The sequence below is a fragment of the Eptesicus fuscus genome, chromosome 7 (assembly GCF_027574615.1).
Source record: "Eptesicus fuscus isolate TK198812 chromosome 7, DD_ASM_mEF_20220401, whole genome shotgun sequence".
In the NCBI taxonomy this organism is placed as follows: Eukaryota; Metazoa; Chordata; class Mammalia; order Chiroptera; family Vespertilionidae; genus Eptesicus; species Eptesicus fuscus.
In genome coordinates, this window is record NC_072479.1 from 66578299 (window position 1) to 66603697 (window position 25399).

The 25399-nt window shown below is 36.2% G+C and overlaps 1 protein-coding gene across 1 annotated transcript in view; it reads right to left on the reverse strand.

Annotated features, from left to right (window-relative positions):
• Positions 1–25399, reverse strand: part of CNTN1 (contactin 1) — a 129966-nt gene that overhangs the window by 14555 nt on the left and 90012 nt on the right. The window contains exons 18-22 of the mRNA XM_008140559.3: positions 22439–22673; positions 20367–20470; positions 16380–16566; positions 13857–13969; positions 12929–13085 (exon numbers count right to left, since the gene is read on the reverse strand). Of these exons, the coding sequence (XP_008138781.1) occupies positions 12929–13085; positions 13857–13969; positions 16380–16566; positions 20367–20470; positions 22439–22673 (796 nt within the window). The remainder of the gene's footprint in view (positions 1–12928; positions 13086–13856; positions 13970–16379; positions 16567–20366; positions 20471–22438; positions 22674–25399) is intronic.

Here is a 25399-nt window from a genome sequence, read left to right on the forward strand (position 1 = left end):
GGTATTAAAATTCCATAGGTGGCTGAAGTGCTAGGAAAAAGTAAGGTTTTTTTTGAGACAGTAATGAAAAAAATGTTAAGAAACACTGCTATAGAGTATTATCTCTTGCAATCATGCTTTCATTTGAAATTGGGTGGCAAAGGGTTAAGGTATGTGAAAACAGGTTTTTATTTAATTTATTTATTACTCACAATAATAGTGAGTAAAACCTTATTAATCATGTACTACTCACAATAATAGGTAATAATTTATTTATAATTTATTACTCATATAAAAGGTTAACACTATTATTTCCATTCTACATGTAAAAAATAGACTATACTTATGCTAAATAAGCAAGGCATTTAAGTAATACAAATATATATAAATACATAGGAATATTATAGTCATCTTGATTAGAAGAGTCAAATTTTGCAGGAATTGGAAAAATCAATAGGATAGGATCAATGGTAGATCTGGGTAGGGGAGAGTGGAGAAACTGTTAAGTTTGGAGGAGAGCTGAAGGAATAAACTGGAAAGGTAAAAGTTAGTATCTGAAAATAGAATGCTTAAAATGAAAATTTTTTCCAGTGATTAGTAATGTAATTTTTGCCAGGATTCTTACTCTCTTTGTCTATTATAGATGCACTAGTAGCCCGTTTGCACGAAGATTCGTGCAATAGACCTTCATTCACCTGGCTGCCTGCACCAGTTTTCTGCCGGCACCGGGGACCCAGGCCTTGGCGGTGGCCACTGACCTCTACCTTCTTTCAGGGTCCGGGCTTGGCCCTGGGCGGTGGCCTTGGGCTCAGCTGCACCCAGCATCCCTGCGACCTGATTGCAGAAGCAGACCCCCAGGTCGGCTCGCTCCTGCCATCGGAGCAGGCACGCACCCGGCTGGCGCCCAAGGCCCGGAAAGCCCCGGGCGGCTTTCCGGCCACACCGCACCCCAGCCGGGTCCCTGCTCCGATCGGAGCACGCACCCGGCTGGCGCCCAAGGCCCGGAAAGCCCCGGGCGGCTTTCCGGTCCTTGGGCTCGGCCGCACCGCACCCCAGCCGGTCCCTGCGATAGGAGCAGGCGCCCGAAAAGCCACCGGCCCCAGCGTCCCTGTAACGGTTTCCTGGTGGGCGTGGTTGGTGGGCGTGGCTTGGTTGGTGGGCGTGGCTTGGGCGTAGCGAAGGTGCGGTCAATTTGCATATTTGTCTATTATAAGGTAAGATTGGCAGTCTGTGAATCTCTGAGAAACTAAAAATAATGCTTTCACATACATAAAATACAATATGTAGAGTTAAAAGGAAATAGATTATATTTAAATACATATATATATTTCAATATAATACACAAAGTAAATTAACAAAGTAAATATATGTTTATTAATACATTAAAATGACATATTTTTAGCACATTAAATAATAAAATCTAAGATCAGGGCTAATAAACATCATATTTTTGAAGTGATATTGCAACAGATGAAATACTAGTATATGAGAACATTTGTGATTGTAATTGGTGATGGTGATCTGTTGCTTAAATTTATATTTGAAGAATGTAATACATTTCAGTTAGAAATTAGAGAAAATTACAATTTTTTTTTTCTCATTCAAGTTTCAGGGATCCTCAAGTTTCAGTTTATACTTAAGTCTTGAAACTCTGTCTAGACTGTGATCATGAGTGGCTGGCTGAGGCAGGGCAGAGAGCATTAGTTACCCTATAAATTAGGATCATTAGGAAAGAGGAATTAAGAGGCCAGGGTATTAGTAGGATCATCTACACAGATGTTGATATCCAAAGAATTCACAACTTCCAGGCACATCTGGACTTTGAGGCATCTCCTATGAGCTAGGAGTCTTGTTGAACTAGTCCTCTGTAATTTATAACACCCTTCTCTCTTCCTGCTTTATGGCCATGTGACCAAGCCTGGTGATTTGCTTTAGAGATGAAAGTCAGTTATACAGGGCTTGGAGTGGTAAGTTATAGAAGAATGAATATTGGCTGGATAAAGTCATATTCTTGGAATATGTTCTAAATGATTTATTTGCTCTTGGTCTGGCTCATTTTGCAGAAGGTGTCTGTAAAAAAAGTGCCTCTGGAATGTCGTTTACGCCATTGCATTGCTTTCAAACTGTGAATAATCCATCAAGGGGCCTGCCTTCTAGCCTTGCCCAACTATGGGAAGTATTTTGAGACCTAAACATTCCTTCATAAATCACTAATGTTGGTCCCTAATGTGGTATCAAATGGACCATTTTAATATGTTGATATATCACTTTCCAGTTTAAGTGTTTTATATTCCCTCTTACTATAGCATTAAAGGTTTCCAGATCTATTTGTGAGAAATTTCCAGGGTTTTATTTTTAACCATGACAAAATCATTTTCTTTTCTAAATGGTTTCAAATTTATGTTACAGTGGGTAAGTGTCAAACCACAGGAGAGAAAATTTAAAACCCAACACTCTCAGCATAAACAATTGTCTTTATATTTTCCTGAGAGGGTTACAAATTTCAAAATAGCCTATAATGTTTCAAAGGAAAATTAATTTTGAAATAGTGTTTTGATGGTTGATGTCTATAACAATTCAAGATAGTATAATTATTTTAACTCATTTATTTGTTACTCTTATTTCAGGAGACAATATTAAGTAATATCTTATGGTTTGTGGGGAGGTACATATAAATATTCCTTCCTTAGGATCATAAAATATTTAAAATCCCTTTAGTATACAGAATAGATGGATATCTTTATGTAATTTTTATGTCACTAATATACCAAAATTTATAAAAATGCAAAATTGAATTTACTGATAATTAAAATTATACATATAAGGTATGCATTGCACAGTATTATCCATTTTCTCATGACCAATTTATTAATTCAAAATATTATGACCCATCATACAATTTGTTGAAACTGTATAATGCCATTCTATAAAGCTTGATATATGCAAACAAGTTGAAATAGATAAATCACTACTTAGTAAAACTGGAATTTTGCTGATACCCCCAAATTCAGCAAAATAAAACCCATCTCTGACTCAAGATATTTCTCTTAAGAACATTTTCTAAAACTTCTTCAATGCAATTACATCTTCACAAATGATAAATTCCTTTATTTACAACCCCCTTTTCCAAAGACTTACTATATATGGGAATTCCTTCTCATGCTAGGTTCTAATTTTAGTCCCAATAGCAATATTCTTTCCATCTTCTACCCTGTTAGTACTACTTTCTAAATTTAGAAAAGACCATTAAATGTAGCTCTTGAGGGGAAAGGTGTCTCATATATCTGAGTATTGTGGAATAGTTAATCTAAAATATAAAACAAAGCAAAAAGTTTATAATTTCTTTATGGCAGTAATGACTTAAACTGTTTCTTATACATTCCAATTTCCTACTTAAATATTCTTTAACAGTAGTAATGTTATCCTATATAATAAAAGGCTAATATACAAATTGACCAAACAGCAGAACGACCAGTCGCTATGACGCACACTGACCACCAGGGAGCAGATGCTCAATGCAGAAGCTGCCCCCTGGTGGTCAGTGTGCTCCCACAGGGGGAGCACCAGTCAGCCAGAAGCCCTGAGCTGGGCTCACAGCTGGCGAGCACAGCAGCGGTGGTGGGAGCCTCTCCCACCTCCATGGCAGTGCTAAGGATGTCTGACTGCCAGCTTAGGACCACTCCACATAGGGAGCAGGCCTAAGGGCTTCCAGACTGCAAAAGGGTGCAGGCTAGGCTGAGGGACACCCCCGCCCCCCCCCCCCCAGTGCACAAATTTCATGCACCGGGCCTCTAGTATCTATCTATCTATCTATCTATCTATCTATCTATCTATCTATCTGGATGAACCTCTGTTTACTGACTTTGGATCAGAGTTCTCTCAATTTAATTTATTGACATAACCCTTGAAACTCTAACTTGTTCAATGTCATAAATTTTTGTTTTAATATCAGGATCAACATTGACTATCTCCTGTTACTTGAATAAAAAAATAATAATCCTGCCTAAATTTTCTGCTATTGAATCCGACTTTGTATCTTTCCTATAACTCCTTATCCCTCTTATTACACTAGAGGCCCAGTGCATGAAATTCGTGCACAGGGGGGAGGGTGTCCCTCAGCCCAGCCTGCACCCTCTCCAATCTGGGATCCCTCTCACAATCCAGGACTGCTGGCTCCCAACTGCTCATCTGCCTGCCTTCCTGATTGCCCCTAACTGCTTCTACCTGCCAGCCTGATAACCCCCTAACCACTCCCCTGCCAGCCTGATTGATGCCTAACTGCTCCCCTGCCAGCCTGTTTACCCCTAACTGCCCTCCCCTGCAGGCCTGGTCCCCCCCAACTGTTCTCCCCTGCAGGCCTGGGTCCCTCCCAACTGCCCTTCCCTGCAGGCCTGGTCGCCCCCAACTTCCCTCCTCTGCTGGCCTGGTCACCCCTAACTGCCCTTCCCTGCAGGCTTGATCACCCCCAATTGCCTTCCCTTGCAGGCCTGGTCCCTTCCAATTGCCCTCCCATGCTGGTCATCTTGTTGTGGCCATCTTGTGTCCACATGGGGGCAGGATCTTTGACCACATGGGGGCAGCCATCTTGTGTGTTGGAGTGATGGCCAATCTGCATATTACTCTTTTATTAGATAGGATTCTTATGAAGCTGCTTTTTTACCTTGTTTTTTCAAATTTCCTTGCACGCATTCATCCTTATTTACCGCATCATTTAACTTTGAATATTAAGAAGAAATCTTTTTATATCTGCTTCCTTGCTAATAACTTTCCATTAAAAAAATATTTATTGTTGAGAGCATTACAGATGTCCCCCTTTCCCCTCATCCTCCCCCTCTACCTGGTTCCAGTCATGCCCCAGGCCTTCACCACCCTATTGTCTGTGTCCATAGGTAATGCATATATGCATATAAGATCTTTGGTTAATCTCTTTCCTCCTCCCCTCCCCACTTACCTCTGAGATTAGTCAATCTGTTCCATGTTTCCATGCCTCTGGTTCTATTTTATTCATCAGTTTATTTTATTCATTTATTTTGATTTTTAGAATTAATTGTTGATTGATATGTATTCATTGTCATTTTACTGTGCATATTTTTAATCTTCTTCTTCTTCTTCTTCTTCTTCTTCTTCTTCTTCTTCTTCTTCGTCTTCATCTTCGTCTTCGTCTTCTTCTTTCTCCTCCTCCTCCTCCTCCTCCTCCTCTTCCTCCTCTTAAAGAATATCCTTCAACATTTCATGTAATAATGGTTTGGTGGTGATGAACTCCTTTAGCTTTTTTTTGCCTGTGAAGCTCTTTTATCTGACCTTCAATTCTAAATGAGAACTTTGCTGGGTAGAGTACTCTTGGTTGTAGATCTTTGCTATTCATTTTTTTGAATATTTCTTGCCAGTCCCTTATGGTCTACAAAGTTTCTGTTGAAAAATCAGCTGACAGTCTTATGGGCATGCCCTTGTAGGTAACTAACTGCGTTTCTCTTGCTGCTTTTAATATTTTCTCTTTGTCTTTAACCTTTGGCATTTTAATTATGATGTGTCTTGGTGTGGACCTCTTTGGGTTCCTCTTGTTTGAGACTATCTGTGGTTCCTGGACTTGTAAGTCTATTTCTTTCACCAGGTAGGGGAAGTCTTCCATCATTATTTCTTCAAATAGGTTTTCAATATCTTGCTCTCTCTCTTCTCCTTCTGGTACCCCCATAATGTGAGTGTTGGCACACTTGAAGTGACACCAACAGCAATCAAGGCTCAACTACAACAAGACTGTGCTCACAGACCACACAGGGCACAGCTAGAGTTCCCAGCTCAGGTGACTGGGGAGGTTGAGCCCCTGGGCCCTACAGGACACCTACTACACAAGGCCACTTGACCAATTCCAGGAAACATAGCAGCTTTACCTAATACACAGAAACAAACACAGGGAAGCATCCAAAATGCGGAGACAAAGAAACATGACACAAATGAAAGAACAGAAGAAATCTCCTGGGGGGAAAAAAAACCTAAATGGAATGAAAGAAAACAAACTACTAGATAGAGAGTTAAAAAAAATGGTTATACAGTTGACCAAGGATTTTAATGAGAGCTTCAAAGGACTTAGTGAGACTTTCAAGGATCTTAGTGAGAATTTTAAAGACATGAAAAAGGACCAGTCAGAAATTAAGCATATACTAACTGAAATAAAGAAAAATTTACAGTGATCCAACAGTAGTTTAGATGATTCCTAGAATCAAATCAATGATTTGGAATATGAGGAAGCAAAAAACACCCAATCAGAAGAACAAAAAGAAAAAATAAATAAAAATATATGAAGATAGTATAAGGAGCTCCTGCACAACTTTAAGTGTACCAACATTTACATTATGGGGATGCCAGAAGGCAAAGAGAGAGAGAGCACTTTCCATTTTTTTGTTCAGATGTTCACTTCTCAAGGAAGGCTATCCCACCTCCAGCTCAGCAGTAAATCTTGATCACCATGAATAACCATAGAAATGCCATTTTAGTAGTTCAGGGATAGACTTGTGACCCAATTCTGGACAATATGGGAAAGATTTCCTGAGAGCCTTCTGGGAAGTTTTAAAATAGAACTTCTTCCTTGGATAGTATTGGGTCTGCATGCAATAATTACTAGCATTGCTGCAGCCATCTTGCAACCACAAAAATGACAAATCTGAGAATGAAGCTGATTATGAGCCTTCCCAAGTAAAGAAAGAGGGGGAAACTGGTCCTTGATTATATTTTTGAGACACTGATTTTATTAAGGTCTAAGGCCACCTATCTCTCAGGCAATTCTGAATTGAGAGTTTGTTACTGACAGCTGAAAATATTCTAATACATACACAATGTTCATCAATTTAAATTATTCTTTAACTAGAAGTAATGAATCCTTATTTCCTACTCTATTAATGATGTAATTTGCCAACTTTGGGCAACACTAACAACCATCTGCTATCTCCATTTCTGTACTCAGGCTGGTATGTGTTGCGGATAGCTATATAATTATGCCAACTGGTTCTCTGACAAATTTCTTATCTGACCTCAGCTGGTTTCTCAGTTTTGCTAGATGATTTTTTAAAATCTATCTCCACCTGGCTTCACTTGGATAGATATAGCATGAACTAGCATGCCAAAATTTGAACTCCTAACTTTTCTTTTCCAATAATCTATTTTCAGTAGATGATTCTGTTAAAGTAGATAATTCTGTTGGCCATTTTAATAGATGATTCTGTTGGAAAATCTAAATTCTTCAAGTTATGCCAAATGCTTTTTCACATCCCTTATGAAATCATCAGAAAACATTATTGGGTCATCTTCCAAATAAATTCTGACTATAACTAATTCTTATTTCTTCTACTGTGACCACAATAGTCAAAGCTGACTTCATCTTTTACTTGACTATCACCTTTCTTGTTCTAACTACCCTCCCTGTTTCCAGAGGTTCACAGAGATTTTCCACACCATTCATGAGATTCCTACTTTCTTTCAAAGAAAAACTAGAATCCTATCTAATAAAAGAGTAATATGCAAATTGACAATCACTTCAACACACAAGATGGCCGCCCGCATGTGGTAAAAGATGGCTGCTCCCATGTGGGCACAAGATGGCGGCCACAAGATAGCCAGCAGGGGAGGGCAGTTGTGGGCAATCAGGTCAGCAGGGGAGGGAAATTGGGAGGGTCCAGGCCTGCAAGGGAGGGCAGTTTGGGGGCGACTGGGCCTGCTGGGGAGAACAGTTGAGGGGGCGGGTTCCCAGGCCTGCAGGGGAGGACAGTTGTGGGGATCCAGGCCAGCAGGGGAGGGCAGTTGGGGGGTACCAGGCCTGCAAGGAAGGGCAGTTAGGGGTGACCAGGCCTGCAGGGGAGGGCAGTTGGGGGTGACCAGGGCAGTTAGGGCTTACCGGGCCAGCAGGGGAGGGCAGTTAGGGGCAATCAGGCCTTTAGGGGAGCAGTTAGGTGTCGATCAGACTGGCATGGGAGTGGTTAGGGGTGATCAGGCTGGCAGGGGAGGGCAGTTAGGGGCAATCAGGCAGGGGAGGGCAGTTAGGGGCAAACAGGCTGGCATGGGAGTGGTTAGAGGCAATCAGGCTGGCAGGCAGAAGTGGTTAGGGGCAATCAGGCAGGCAGGTAGGTGAGCAGTTGGGAGCCAGCAGGCCTGGATTGTGAGAGGGATATCCAACTGCCCATTTAGGCCTGATCCCTCGAGGGGTCTTAGATTGGAGAGGGTGCAGGCTGGGCTGAGGGACACACAAACCCCTCCCCATATATGAATTTTGTGCACCGGGCCTCTAGTAACACTTATAAAATATAAACCTGATCATGTCACTTCCTACCTTAAGCTGTTTTGATGGATGGCTTCTCATCCCATTTAAAGAAAACTCCAAAGTCCTTAACCAGGATCTATAAAAACCTTGTTAAGATTCAGGTCCCATCTACCTCTCCAGCCTCATTGTGTCCACTCTCCCCATCACTTACGCAGCCCTAGTCACACTGGTCACCCATGCTTGAACATCTAAGCATGCACCTGGTATTTGTTCTAGTAGGAATAACTCTTTGTTCAGATAAACTACATGGACCATTCCTTCACTTCATTGAATTCTCTTTCCCACTGTTATCTCATCAGAGCAGGTTTTGCTGCCGCTCTTATTGAAAACATGGGCCCTACCCAGTCCTTTTCCATCACTCCTTACACACCTTCCTCTGCTTTACTGCTTCACTTTCTTCAGTTACCCTCAGATATTGTCCCTACCAGACAAAATATTACATTATTACATCATTATAAAAATGATTAACTGATTTTGCCTCCTTCCTTTAGAATTTAAGCTCCATGATGTTTGCTTAAAGAAATAAGACTTTTAACTCCACTATTTTATGGATGTTTTTCTCTTTAAATTACCAAGGAGTTATGAGCTGAATTTTGCCCCCTCAAAAATTCATGTGTTGAAACCCTAATGCCCAATATATTAGAGTGACTGGATTTAGAGAGAGAGTCTTTAGTTAAAATCCCACCTTAAGATCATTAGGGTGGGCTCTAATCCAACATGACTGGTGTTCTTATAAGGAAGGGGAAATTAGGCCATAGATTTACACAAAGGAAAGACCACATGAAGACACATAGAGAAGATAGCCAGCTACAAGCCAAAGAGAGAGGCCACAGAAGAAGTGAAACCTGCCGACAACTTGATCTCAGACTTCCAGCATCCAGAATTGTGAAAAAATAAATTTCAGTTATTTAAACCATCCAGTTTGTGGTACTTTGTTATGGCAGCCCTAGCAAACTAATATAGACCTTTCAAATGCCAAATTCAATACCTTCCTTTAGTTCTTCACTTTTTAAATCCCCTTTTAACTTTTACAAGTTTGAAATAAACCATGCAAGTTAGCATATTTAAAAATATAATTAAAAATAACAGGAACAACAGCCTACCTGTATATTCACCAGCCAGGCAAAGAAAGAACATTGTTACCACCCTATAAGCTTCTTCCCAGTTGTCCTCTCCCCACTGCCCAGTCACAAGGCAACACTGCAGTGAATTTCATGTTAATCATTTTTGCAGGAGAAGTTCTACTTATGCCCGATATATACTCCACTTTTGTGGTATGGTTAGTTCCTACCTAAGACTATAATGCATATTAATTTATCTATCTATCTATCTATCTATCTATCTATCTATCTATCATCTATCTATCATCTATCTCGGCTGTTGTACAATATTATAAACTCAAAAACAATTTTGGTTTTTGAAAATTCTTACAGAGGAGATATTTGCAAAATTAGTTATGTTAATATTGCATTTTAATCTAATAACATAGGAATTAAAAATAAACAATTTCAACTACCTTCTTGTTTTCTTTATATTGTTCTACTTAGGCACTGGAGAGAGGAACATGTGAGTAATAGAATTAAACATTTATCGGTTCCACCTAAAAAAATGGTTTCCTAGCCCTTCCACTTCTGCTACTGGGCCGAAGAGGACAAAGGGGAAACACAAAATATGTTTTTCATCAGTGTTTAAGTCAGTGGCTTTGGTTATATAGTTTAACTTAATAGCTTGGAGTTACCAAAAATAGTAGGCTAAATGTTTAGACTCCATCATCTGTGGTAACATCAGGATAAATTACAGATTTATTAGAAGACATAAAGTCAACAAAATGAATATATGGGAACTTTAAATCAAATGGTAAGATGTCTTGCTTTTGTAGAACCCACACGAGACTTTGCCACTGCCCTCTTTCCAGGCCAGACCGTCATCATCTTTAATCATTCTATGATAATAACCTTGTAATTCATCTCCTTACATCTTACTCCCCTACATATATACTTTCCACAATCACCAAAGTGATTTTCAAGTACAAATATATTTTCATGTTTTTTTCTACATTGAAGGTTTCTGTTGACTACTTCTTGCTCAAGTCCAGATGCTAAAATGTCCTTAAAAGTCTCCCTTAATTTGACTAAAATATCTGTACTTTGTTTAAGACTAAAAAGGAATATAAAGGTTCAAAATGTGCACCTTCATACATAAATACTGAAATAGATGTTTCTCTGTGGATATTTATGACCAAGAATACTCACCAATCTGTATTGTAAAATTTGTAGTGAATTTGTAATAAGTCAAATTAGCGTATTAAAATTTATAATCAAAATACTATGGCTAGCTTCACATTTTTCTTAATTAGGCTCACAAGGATGTATAAAAACAAAAGATTAACAGGAAATTCACTTTTTAAATCCCCTTTTAACTTTTACAAGTTTGAAATAAATCATGCAAGTTAGCATATTTAAAAATATAATTAACTTATTAGATATAATTAACTTATTAGAACTTATTAGAGATAGTATGCTAATGATGAAACATTTGCAGTGTTACACATGCCTTGATGTGAGCTATAAACATCTCCTAGGGAATAATTTATTAAGAGAGCAGATAACAGTGCTTGGGTCAGAGAGAAGTGGAGTTAAAGATTACCATGTCCAATAAATTTTCTGTAATATCTCTCACATTACGTCTTACTCTCTGTAAGAACCTAGCTTGTGGATTAGCCCATGGCACAATACAAATCATGAGCCTAATGGGAAGTGCATCTACATTCTAGATATCTAAAAAATAGTTTAAGTTGCCCAAGTTATTTTAAACTAAATTCTACTCTATAAAAAATCATAAGTTTACTCCAACATTATTTGTTAAAACCCTGTTCTGTGCTAGATATGTACCCTAGGTGCTGGGGATTCAAAGACTAAACAAAATAAAAAAGAGCTTGTTCCCATGGAGCTTACATTCAAGTAACAATTTCTTCATTCAAAACCGTCAACAATATAAGTACACATGAATAAGAGAACTTTAAATAGTTATAAATGTTATGAAGAACATAAAACAGAGATGCAATATGACAAAAAATTAGAGTAGGGGGTGATCTTAGATTGAAGGCCATATAATTCTTCTCTGAGGAGGTGACATCTGAGCACAAACAAAAATGACAAGAATGAGCCTGCCATGCCAAGATCCGGAGAATTCCAGACAGCAGAAAGAACAAGCACAGATGCTTCAAGGAAGGAATAACGTGGGTATGCTCAAGCAGAGAAAGAAGGTTAATGGAGCAGGGGAGAAATTATTTACTTGAGGTGAGAGAGTTTGGTGGGGCCAGATTATATAGGGCACACAAGGCCACAGTAAGATATTTAGATTTTATTCTATAGCATTTATTTCTGAGAGGAGAGTGATATGATTTGACTCCCTTCAGCTGCTGCATAGATAATGGACTAAAGGAAGATAAAATAAGCAACCCTGAAAAATTTTAGAATTTCAGTTGGACCAGTGGGGATGATTATAATCTGGACTCGAAGGAATGTGTAAATATATAAGTGGTAGCACATTTTATGTATGTAAACTGTGCCTATGCATTGTGGGCAATTGATGAATATTTGTTGAATGAATGAATGGACAGCATAACTCTTATGAACATTAGCCTAGCAATGTATTTTTGTAATTTCCAAATTTTATAAAATGACATATCTAAACTAAAAAAAGTTAAAATGTAAATTTTTTAAATTTACAAGAAAATCTAAAATTTCCATTTGTATTTCCATGCTTTTCTCACTATAAGATAATTTAAACAATTTACAAATAAATACAAATTATTAAAAATTTTAGATAGGTACCATTCATCAAACATATAATATTTCCTAATGTTAATTCTACAGTTTCTGTATGCAATTATGGTCAGACTAAAAACTATGGCATTGTATTAAAGGATATTTTATTAGTTTAATACATAAATATTCATTATTTAGGTATAAATCCCCAACTTTTTTGAAGTCAATTATTCTTGTATTTCAGTTTCTTATAAAATTTTCAAATTAACATCAATTTTTATTCTGTATAATTAAGTTACATTATCCATCCAGGGTGAGAAAAAGTATCAAAATTTAAACAAATAATAGAGTTCTACAAATCCTAAAAAGGGAAGAAATCACTGACTCAAATATGCATTTTGAATTAACTAGTGCTGTGAGAAAAATATTTTTTCAGAGAAAGAATAGATATGCAGACAGGGAGATGATAAAGGAATAATCATTTACTGTCTTTTTATTTTACTACTATTAATATGGGTAAGACAAGAAAAAGGATGTTAGAAGAATATTAACAATAGTCCAGTGAATTTCCTTTTGATATAAGAGAAGTTTGGACATTATTATCTATTGCTCTAGTACTATGTCTCATTTTCATACATTATAGTATTTTAATTATGCTTTGACACCCAGATAATAATCAACAAGTATGTGGTATGTTGCAAATTTACTTTTGTGACTCATAAGGAAAGAAATGTCAAGCTTCAGGGCATCCTTGACATTTCAAATCACTCATATTGGTGTGAATATCAGTCCTACCTTTACTCTTGGGAATCCATGTGTTCTAGAAACTTACAAGTACCCAACTGAAATAGGTCTTAAATGACTGGCTTACCTGAAATTTTGACTTGAGACACCACTCCATCTCCTCCATCACTGTGTGCACGCACTTCCACAACATACTCTCCATCCCTGGGGATTGGAACTTCTATGGAGTGTTTATGAGTTGAATACAGTTTGCCATCATGCTGGCCATCAGGTCTATAGAGTACCTTTAGAAGTCCCCAAAATATGTAAAATTAATAAAGTGGTAGCAATGAGTGAATGTCCCAACCAGAATATTCTTCCACTTTTATTAATAAAATTAGTCCTGAGGTAGCTATGTGTAATAATTTCTGGGAAATTAATATTATTTTGCATTCACATACATCAATTTCACCTACATTTTAGGGTTATCCAAGAGAATGTGAATTTTTTTAGATGACCTAAAATAAAGACAGCGAAGAATGTATTTTTTAAAAGTAGTACAAAGAGAGGGCTCTTTCAGTATATTGAAGTAGTCTAAAGAATTGCTTCACAATTTAAAATGTTTTTCACATAATTTCTAACATTTAGTATACAATGAAAAATGTGATAGGGTGTGATATAGAGAATATATAGAAATAATATTTTTCTCTTTTTGTTCATTTATAGATGGCAACTCAATACATCAGAGTTTTCTGTGTGCTGGGAAACTATATTAATCATTGTCGAACAAAAGTGGATTCTTTCTGTCTCTGTTCTTCAGGCATGATTATTCTAACAACTCTATACTTTAAAGCAGTTATTTTATCTTGCTCACTTGATGCATCATTTTCTTAGACTGCACTGAAGACCTTTTCTCATTTCAAAATTTATCATAGCACTGTGTCATCTGATTCTGTTACACAGCTAGAATGAGAAAACTGAATGGGTTTTGCAGAAACAGCAAAAAGTCCAAACACAAGTCTTCTTTGTAAGAATGAAGCTTTTGTGAGGGAATACTCCAATAATCTTTTATGTACCTTATATCCCGTCACTGTGGATTCATTTGATAGTGCGACCACATGATCCCAGGTGATTATGTAGCGTGAACCAGACCTTATGGAACTGATGATCCTTGGTGGCTGGCTTGGAGCTGTGAAAAGTAATAATATGCAATTGACCATCACCATTTCCAGCTTCAGTTCTGCAAGCTGCATTGTGTCAGGAATTATAACGCTGATGCTAATAATGTGACAACAGCAACAGCTAATTTTGATGATTGCTTCCTATGTGCCAGGCACTATGCTAAGTACTTTATAACCCATGGTCCTGTGAGGTAGGTAATATAACTTTTGTCATCCTCTCATCATCCTTCACTTGTGTTTCTTTTTGAACCAATCTTATGAAACTGATGCTCTCAAAGTCATCAGTTATGAACACGGGGCCAATTTTAATGGCACTTTTTAAAATTATTTTTTTATTTAACATTTTTGAAGCATTTCACAGAATTGACCTTCTGGTTTTGTCTTGAATCTAATTTTTTTTCTTAAGTTCATGATCCTTTAATGTCTATTTCTGCCTCCTACCTCTCTGGCTGCTCTTTCTCATCACCATGCTTTGCTGTCTCCATATTCTCTGCTCAATTTTTACACGTTGGGATGACATAGGACCTGATCCTGAGCAGCCTTCTCTCCTCTATGAATCTTCCCTAAATCTTACATCTGGGACCATAGCTGTATGTACTCACAATTCTATCTCTAATCTTTGTCATAAGCTCTAAACATATATGTGCAACTGAAGATCTCTACTTAAATGTTTCAAAGTCTTCTCAAATGTAATAAAATCAAGATGGGATATCTATACTGTACCCCCAGATGTGTCTCTCTAGAAGTCTTTCACAATCAAACCCCCAGTTTCTCAAACAAAAATCTAGTTATTCAGTTTTTCATTTCATTCATTGTCAACATCCAAACAAGCAGCAAGTTGTCAATGCTGCCTGCAGAAAGTGTTCCATTTCTCTCTGTTATTACTTAGTTCTTCCCACCACCATTTCTTTCCTCGACTATTAAAGTAACTTCCTGATTGGCTATTCTGCTTACACTCTTATCCATCACTACCCACTGTCCATCTAGAACCCAGAATGATTTCTTCCCAAAAAAGTTAATTGGGTATTACTCTCTGCTTTAAACTCTTCCAATGGCTTCTTATAATTAAGGATAACTCAAATTCCTTACTATGACCTACAAGGCCATTCATATTTTGATGCCAACGTACTTCCCCTTCTCACCTCAGAACTTTATATCCTGGCCCTATTGGCCTTTCTAGACTTAAAACATATCAAACCCTTTCTGCCTAAAGGCTTTGTTCTCATTATTCCCTCTGCCTGAAACTATCTCTCATCTCCCGCAGCCCCAGTACTCACATAGTGGGTCCTTATTATTACTCATATCCAAGCACCAATGGCATCTCTCAAAGAGGCCACTCCTGACCACCCAATTGGAATTTGGTTCTTGCCTAAATCAGTTTCAGTTTTATCATCTATTTATCCACTTTATTTTTCTATCATCTGATATTATCACATTTATTTGCCAGAGATTTAGTTTTATTTTTGTTTTTCTCTCTCCTTCCAATAGTTGGCAATCCCATGAGAAAAGACTGTAAGACTAGTTTGATGTCTTCTGTATCCTCAACACCTAGAACAGAGCACTTAGCATACTTTTGATGAATAAATAAATGGAAAAAAAGAACAAAGAAGTAAATGTTCCTTTCACAAATTTGAAAACTGAGGTTTAAAGATGTGAAGGAATTTGTCTTATCATTACACATTTCTTTGAGTGGCAGAAACAGATCCAAAACCCATGTGTGATACCAAAGTCTGGCTCTTACCACCATGTTCTTTTAGAAGTTTCTTTTTTTCCCAAGTAAACTTCATAAGTTTTTAAAACTATAATGCTAATCATATCTTCAATTAATTGCAAAACTCCCTGAATATAAATTGTCCTATTTGATATATTCAACTTGGTTCAAGAAAGAGATATCAAGGTAAAGCCAGAGAGATGAGAATGACCAGATCATCTGAACAGGGTACGCGATCTTGTTGTATGAACAATGAGAGCATGTGGTGATAAGGGAGTAAATGTAGTGCTACAGCATTTGCACTCTGCAATGATGAAAGTTTGTAAGTTAACGCAAGAAGAAAAAAAGCAGAATTTGATTTGTTTCATGCTGTCGATGTATTTCTATGAAGTTTAAAATAATAACAGAATGAATAAAAATTAGTTATCTAATGATGGGAAATGCTGAGGGGAGTTGTTTCAAAGGTAGGATCTATAATTTTATTTCTAAAATGGAACATGAATGTATAAAGGCATTCCCCATATTTTTCATCATTGACATTATCAATGTTTCTTTAAAGTTTTTGTGTGATTTTAATGAAAAAAAAAAAAAGGAAAATCAAATGTGCAAAGACTGCTAGGTAATAAATTTCTCTGAAATGTACCTTCATGGTGACGGAACCGATTGCTAGTTTTTGACAAGTCTAAAATGCAAATGTTCAGACTCACGCGCTTTCTTGGTATAAGTCTCAATCATCTCACTGGGAGGTCCACACCCGGCACTATTGCACGCCCTGACGTCCACAGAGTACTGGGTGTCCGGCAGAAGGTTCTCCAGCCTGGCCGAGTACTCTTGGCTGCTGACTTGAACTCGGTGTGCAGCTGCTTCTTTGTCGTGAGCCGACCAGTACCGAATCTGCAAGCATTCAAGTTGAGTAACAGTTTGTCATGATGCGGACACTTAAATTGTGAGAAGCTCTTTTTAGCTGACTCTGTCACTATTGATGCTGATTATTATATTCTCAAATATTTCTTAGTGCTATTTACATTTCTATCTGTCTTAGACCATAGCAAGGCTTACAATGCAGATGATTAAAGTTGTCAAAGATAAATCAAAGGCTCATGTAATTGCTTTAAATGGTCCTACAATGACAAAAACAAAACAAAAACCACAAAAATATCTGCATAAGATTTACCTTAAAAATGTAAAACCTTTCTGTGGAGGTATTTGCCACAATAATTTTTATCATCTATTTCCTCCTTTATTTCTGTTCACATGACTTCAAATTTGTTATGAGCCATTGATAAAGCAGTTTGTCAGTAACAAAACCTTTTTTGACAAAAATAATCATTATGTGGCCTAGAACACACCAGTGAAATAACTTCCTGCTATCTCATTTCAGTAGCATGAATATATATTACCGTATTTTCCGGCGTATAAGACGACTTTTTAACCCAGGAAAATCTTATACGCCCAGTCGTCTTATACGCCAGAAAATACGGTATTTATTTTGAACCTGCATAGATGCCAGATATGAAAGAAATATTACACTTAACAACTTGAATAGATATAGAGGTTATTTACCTTTAAAATAATTTTTTAAAATTCTATCCATGGTGGGATTAGAAATGATTACTTTTACCAACCAAAGTATCAATGACAACCTACCTTTTCTCTTAAAGTTTAAGTAAAAGCTATAAATTACAATTTTCATTCTTTAAATAAGATGTTTCCTTGGTCAGAAATCTATAATTATATCTAAGTTATAAGTAAAAGGAAAAATCATTTATAAGTATTTGACAAATTTTAAATGCCCTGTCTATAAAACAATGGCATTTTAATTTCAAAATTAACCAAAGTGACTTACAAATAATATCTAACATTTACATAATCCTGAACTTTTCATATACATAAAACATATGAAACCATTATAAAATGGAACTGGATGGCTCAAATTCACCTGGTAACAAAGTGAGGTTTATGTGTAGAATGAACACTTCAGAACAAAAGCTAGCTACTAATTGCTTATTGGTTTCCTTTGCAGTCTTTTTATTTTGTTTACAATAGTATATTCTGATCACAGTATTTTGATAGAATCTCTTCCACATTTCTGTCATCTGACCAAGAGGATGGCCAGGGCCGAGGATTGGAATTGCACCAAGTGGCTCCAGAGGCAGAACTTGGTTGGCAGAGAAAAGGCTTCCTAGCCCTGACCAGTTTGGCTCAGTGGATAGAGCATCAGCCTGTGGACTCAAGGGTCCCAGGTTCGATTCCAGTCAAGGGCATATACCTTGGTTGCGGGCACATCCCCAGTAGGGAGTGTGCAGGAGGCAGCTGATCGATGTTTCTCTCTCATCGATGTTTCTAACTCTCTGTCCCTCTCCCTTCCTCTCTATAAAAATCAATAAAATATATATTTTAAAAAAAATCAATAAAATATAGTTTTTTTTAAAAAAAGGGCTTCCTAAGGATGGTGCCCTCCTGGAGAAGGCATGCATTTCCTGGAGCCGGAAGTGCTCAGGCAGTGACTACACTCATCTGAGAAGGAGGAAGACGGCCTACATTTAGTGGACATTTGAACTAGGTGATACATAGGCTTCTTCCACTGCTTGACTAAGAAACAAAACGAACATTTACATTTCTAATACAATGCCAGGCACTGCATAGGCTCATCCACGTATATCATCTTCTCAACAAACCTAGGATGGCAGTGTTCACTCTGTTTTATAGCAAACAAAACTGAAATCCTTGGGGGTGCATCCATTTTTGCATGCATGCTTGTTGAATGAATGTGTACCACATTTTGAAGTCTACATTCCATGATAACACTCTATTCTATACAGTTTAAGAGGAGAAGCTTTTAAACTAGATTAATATAACAAAAACCATTTCTAAAAAATACTATGCACTAAAATGAATGATAAAATATTTCTGCCATTGCATCCAAAATTCCATGGGGCATTTTGGCAATGCAAAAGGAAAGAATCCTAATTGATGTTTATTCCCAATTAAAAAGTTTATATTCTGATTATTGTCTGAATTCATTGATGCCAATGTATTGCTTCCAACCTCATATGTCCTTTGTACTATGCCTGTTGGAAGTTATAAAACAGTCAATATACAATTCTTAGGCAAAGACAATATATAATCATCTGGCATGTTTTTAACAAAGTAAAATATACATTTAGCACTTTGACTAAATGAGTGGGTTATATATTAAATAATATATTCTTTCACTTTTTTATTACTTAGGAAGGAATACTAATATAAATGAAGAAAGAAATCCTATGGTCCAAAATGGCGTTCAAACTCCAAATATTGATGTCTTCTTTCAAAAAAACCTTGGACTTGTTTGTAATAAGGGCTTTTAACATCTGGTGAATTTTTCCCCCCATTTATTTTCTAATAGCTGTAAGTCTAGTTGTTAGCTTAGTAAGTTATGAATACTGGGTCTTCTCAGTCAACACCTATCATTCTAATCTCTAAACTTCAGCTGAACTCTTTCGAAGATTAACTAAAGACACGTTGAGATCGACTAAAATCATAACCTACAGTACCAAAAAAGAAAAAGAAAAAATGTTCCTGTCAGTCTGTGAGTTTATAACTAAAAATGTGGGTGGGTTTTGTGGTTACCTTTCAGAATCATGGCTTTGAGAAAGCCAGGTTATAACACTTTATTTGATCGTACTTCAGTATTTCTGTTAGCACTCGGAGAATATTTATTTAGTGCCTACCATGTGCCCAGCACTGTTCTGGCACTGAGAACAAAATAGACAAAAGCCTGCCCTCATGAAACAAATATTCCATGGTCAGATGAAGACGGGGAGAACAAGAATTGAGAGGACAAGTTGTCTGGAGTGGGGTTGGGGCAGGCAGCTGACTGCCTGTAGCTCCAGATGGGCACTAACTGAGTATAACATAAAAAAGTCTGTGGTTTGGCATAAAGCCTTGAACTTTGAATCAGATAATTTGAGTTTAGACATTGCTGTGAGGCTTTTCATTAATGCTAACTGAGGCACGTCATTGAATTTCTTTAGCATCCATTTGCTCATTTGCAAAGGTAAGATGATGCCAATTTTTCTTGATTTTCACTGTACTTAAAAATATGACATGACTTCACTTTTCTTACACAATCAAGTCTAATTTTTAGCTCTATATCAAAGACCCCAACTATCATTGTAGCTTTAATTTTTTCAGGTTTTACTCCCTTTGAATAAAACAAGTTTCCTTTCTATCTGGCTAATACCTATTGATCCTTTAAGATCAGCTCAAGGGAAGTTTTCTTTAGGACATTTTGTGTGTTACCAATTTTCTGTTTTCATAGGCAACATATGAGACACATAGTGGGTATTTTGTAATTCTTTCCTTTGGAAGTAGAACTACTGAGCCAAATAGGATGAAGAATTTAAGGATGCTTTTATAAATTACCGAAATGCTTTCCAAAATACTTAAAATTCACCTTTAGAAGTATGTTTGTCTTAACCATGGGTGCTATTATCTTAGATTTTATTTTGGCCAATTGTTTGTCAACACGTAGGACTCTACATCTCTCCTAGATAGGAACCTCTGCTTTACTCTTAGCAATTAGCTTATAAATGCCCAACATATTAAGCACAAAAAGTATAGGGGTAGTTGCCACGTACATCAATGGGACACAAAACATTGAAAGATGAAACGTTGATATATTTATTTAGCTTGGTAAAAATTGAACTCACCTGATAGCTTTCCACTATTTTCTCTACAACGTGCTCCCAATGAACAGATATCTCAGAAGATGACAGGACTTTTACGCCTACTCCTGTTGGGGCTTCACTGGGAGCTGAAATTTGATGAAAATATTATATTCACATACAAGATGTCTATAATATAAAGTTCATATAGCTCCTTATGAATTTTAATATTTTAAATTGGTTTAATATTTCCAAATTAAATAATTCCAATAATTTTATTACCTCTTTCTCTATTTTTTTAATGTTTATTTTATGGTCATCAGTGACACATGCACACAGATATTCATATACACAAATGTGAATGTAGACATACATATACACATACATATACACATGCACAGACACTTTTATAAAATATGAAAAGCTTCATGGATTTCTCTGATATCTGTGAGCAAGAACAACACTATTTTTTAAATTTCTTCCAAGTAACCTGCTTAAGAAAGCCTGTGGATGCAAATTAAAATTCATTATATTTAGCTTATTAACTCTACATGATCCAAAACAGGAAATTTGGTGTTCATTAGAATTAATTTTCCAAGTTTCTCATACTTCCTATTTATATGAGCTAAAGACAGACAGCAATACTGCCCTCTTTCTCTTTTATGTTTCAGCTAAGACTTTTAATTTTATTTTTAAGATCCTTTCAACAAGTTGTGACATCCACTGCTTCATGGGCTCAGGGAAACTTTTATAAGCCTAATCTATTATCTGGGCATCAAGTCAAATATGTATCAAGTCGGCCTCTGTTCAGTAAAAAGGAAAAAAGTAATTGACATCCCTTATGAAACTTACACAAAGAAACTAAGGAAAACTTTAAGCAGGAGTGATCAATTTTTATTGTCTTTTATTAACAAAGCATAATCCTCTTTTATGTTAAAAATGTCCTGCATAAGAACACTGTTAACTTTCCAAACCAAGATAAATATGTAGTACTGTGATTAATTTCTTAGTAGTAAAAAACAATAAAACGATGAACACATACAAGTTTCAGCACATGCAGGTTTTATGAGACTCATGAAACATTTAGGAGAGAAATGTATTTTATACAGATAGCCATGACTAATGAGATGACAAGAATGGGTTTTTGCCCGATTACTTTACATCAAATAAAGCAATAAAAAATTGATGTTGGGTGGGAACATAACTTGTAAAAATGCTTTCTACTTTTATTTTCTCTGTGAGGTGTACTCATGCTGTTTAAACTATTAACATTGTGCCATTATATTTCTGCTGAATCAGAACAAGCATAGAGAATGTCTTACTCAGGACTAAAAAGTCCTGAATTGATATTAAACTTAAATAATTTCTGTTTTTTGTTCTTTCTATGTGTTTAGTTAACTAACTTAAAGAAGGATGTGTGTTTATACAGACACACATACATACATATATGATTTCCTTACATGTTTGTATTGGAAGTAAAAATCATGAGATGATTTCAATACGTATATATCAATTAGAGCCAGTATTTGTATTTTTATCCCTAAATAGACTTCTAAATTTTTATCTTTTCAAGAAAAAAATTTCAACTGGCTTTCTGACTCCTTTAGCATAGAATTATGCATAGATTCCCTTCAATAAAATTCTAGCACTCTACTGTAATAACAAAAAGTTATATAAGTGCTGCAATTATACAAATTTATTTAAAAGGGGGGGAAATTTTACCAAAAAATGTTAAAGAATTTCTAAATAGGAAATCTCATGAAAGCACAGACATACTAAATTTCTAATCAAGTATTGAGAATTTCTGATTGTAAAATTATAATCAGAGGGCCAGGAACAGGGGGTCTAAGCCAGCTATTTTCAAGGAGATATCCTAACTAGTATAAACATGATAAAAAAAAAAAAAAGAAAAAAGAAAGAAAAAGATTTTGCAACATTCTTGTCATTGGCATGGAGAAATTGACATTTTAATTTGGCTTAAAATAATACTCATTTACTACTGTATAGTGTCATAAAATATATCCTAATAAGTAAGGTCCAAAAGACAGCAAATGAAACGTCTACCAGAGAACTAGTTTCCACCCCTTGTCATGTTAGTAGGTCTTAGTTTTACCTACCATCTTGTGCTGAATTAATGACTGCTATGAGGCTGTATGGTCCATCTCCTTTGTTGTTGAAGGCCTTGACTTTGACTTGAAACGCAGTGAAAGGCCGCATGGTCTCATCTTTATGGACATATCGTCCAATATCTGGATTCGTAACCGTAACTTTTTTCCATTCTTCTCCATCAAATGGCTTAAATGCTACTATGTAACCGAAATTGTTGCCATAGTGGTATTCTCTTGACAAAGGCTAAATAGAAGTTGAAATATTAAATAGGTTTAAGCAATACATTTAACAAACAGAAAAATCCTATACCAGTAATAATTAATGATAATAATAATACACATGGAAGCATGTTTTTTGTAAAAATCATATACTTAGTTTGTAAGTTAGGGCTGTCTGAAAATTCTAGGGTAAAACATGTGATGACTTCACTTTCCAAGGCTGCTATTCTTGGAACATTCCTTGGGGTGGGGGGGTGTCACTCTGGGCCTTTGTACTTTTAGTTCCTTCTACCTTGTACCTAGGATGCTCTTGCTTATGTCAGAAGATCTCCTCCCTCACTTTCTTGAGGTAAAAACCACTTACTTGTTTTTCCCTGGTCAGAGGATTGGCCATTTCCACACTCTTTCTATAATATTCCATATCTCACTTCTCTGCTTTATTTTTTTTTCTCTTTAACTCTATCATGATATACTCCATGTATTTTACTTATTATCTGCTTTAAAGTGGGCAAAGCTTTTGCCAATTTGATTACCTCTCTACCCATTGTGCCTAGATCTAAACCTCAAGTAGTATTTATTCAATGAGTGAATAAATTAATTTTAAAGTTGAAAGACAGTAATGAAACTCTGGAATATCTGCCTGTAATCAAACAATAGAAACTGGTGAGAGGAAAAACAGACAGGAGGCAAAAGGAGGAAGGGCTAACATTGCACTCATCGGTAGGAGGCTGGCTTTGGGACTGTCTGACTCCAGTGCTGAAGTAAGTGTTTTGTTTTGCATTATTCTCTCAGAGTTTCTTCAATTGCCCAATAAAGAAGTCTGTGTTAACCCTGCCAGTTCATTATTTGCAAACACTGGCTTATTGCTAATTCTAGAGAATACTAATAATTTAGTCATCTTTAGCCAATAAGGGAAATGTGCAAATTGCATATTTACTTTTTTTTTTTTCACCAGAAAATCCAACTTAAAATGTCTCAAGGAAAATTCTTAAATTAAATATAACATAGCTGCTTGAATATACCTATGTTTAACATGAATACATAAAAATGTATAAAGTTCAAAGGGTAGAAGAAGTTGAACCTGGTTGTATGGTATACAGTTGACCCTTGAACAACATGGGGTCAGAGGTGTTGACCTGCTGGTTCAGTAAAATATATGCATGCAACTTTTGACTCCCCAAAAACTTAACTACAAATAGCCACTGTTGACTGGAAATCTTACCAATAACAAACTATTGATTCATACATATTTTGAATGTTTTATATTGTATTCTTAAAAAAAAAGTGAGCTAGAGAAAAGAAATAACAATTAAGAAAATCATAAGGAAGAAAAAATACATTCACTGTATTTATTGAAAAACTGTGCATATCAGTGGACTTGGGCAGTTCAAAACCATGTTGCACAGGAGTTAACTATAGACATCCTGAAACATGACCCCAAGGATATACAAAATGTGATTTTAGATTTTTAGAGTATATCAGGTGTAGTTTAAAATTTTTTTATTGCTAGTTCTCTACTTAGTTTATATAGTTAAAAGTATAGCAGATCGCCTACGGAGCTTTCAAAAATTCCAGCCAGTGTGGTTCGGAGGTTGAGCATTGACCCATGAATTAAGAGGTCACTACTTAGATCCTCTGTCAGGACACATGCCTGGATTTCAGGCTCACTCCTCAGTAGGGTGTTGCAGGAGGCAGCCGATTGATATTTATCTCTCATCAATGTTTCTATCTCTGTGTCCCTCTCTCTTCCTCTTTCTAAAATCCATAAAAACATATTTTAAAAAATTAATAATTCTCAGGCCTTATTCCCAGGAACTTTATTTCAAATTTTTAGAATAGGATTTTTAATGCTGAACTATTTTTTTTACAAACTCCCCAACTTATCCCAAAGTGGATATCCAAGAACATCAAGCCTTATAAAAAAAAGTAACATGTTCTTAATTTTTTTATTTTCTTCACTTTTATATGTTACATGGACACTAAATTTTACATATAAATAATTTATTTGGACAAGCAAAAGACTTTTTTTTTTCTAAATCTTACTAAAAAATGTGATTTAAGTGCCAAGTATAAAATGTGACTACATAGCAAAGAGTAAAGTCAATTTTTGCTAAATATCTACTTTTATATAAATCAATTTGATTGATGAAAAGAACAACACTTGCCATTTTTCATGTTGTTTTTGAAATTCTTTAGAGCCTAGGTTGTATTATTTTACTATCTGCAGTGATTAAATACTGAAAATATTTAATGAATACATGGAGCTGGATAAAATATGGTAGGTAGACACACGTCAGATGTCTATGTCAGACAAGGTGATGCTTCCCCACCCCCAGCATCTCTCTCACTTCAAAATTCCAGCCAAGATGCATTGTTTTTCAGACATTATCATCTCTGATGTGGAACTTCCCTTTGGGTTATAAAAATTCAATACAGCGTTTTCAATACCTCAATAAAACACACTTGGGAGACTTCTGAGACTGACCTATCATGATTGATTGCACTTAGTGATCAAAGTACGTCTCAAGTGGGAACAAACTCCAATTAAAAAATAGGTGCTGATATAAAAGCTTTTTAAACAAATCTTTGGAGTTTTGAATGTCCAGTAAAGATATAATTTACAGTTGGGTTACCCGGTGACAATGAGTTAAAAAAAAAAGTCTGGAATCAGATAGTTGAAAGTTGGTTTAATCTTTTGGCTAACAGTTCCCTCAGCATCATCTATTTCTGCACACTAAGCCATAGTAAGCC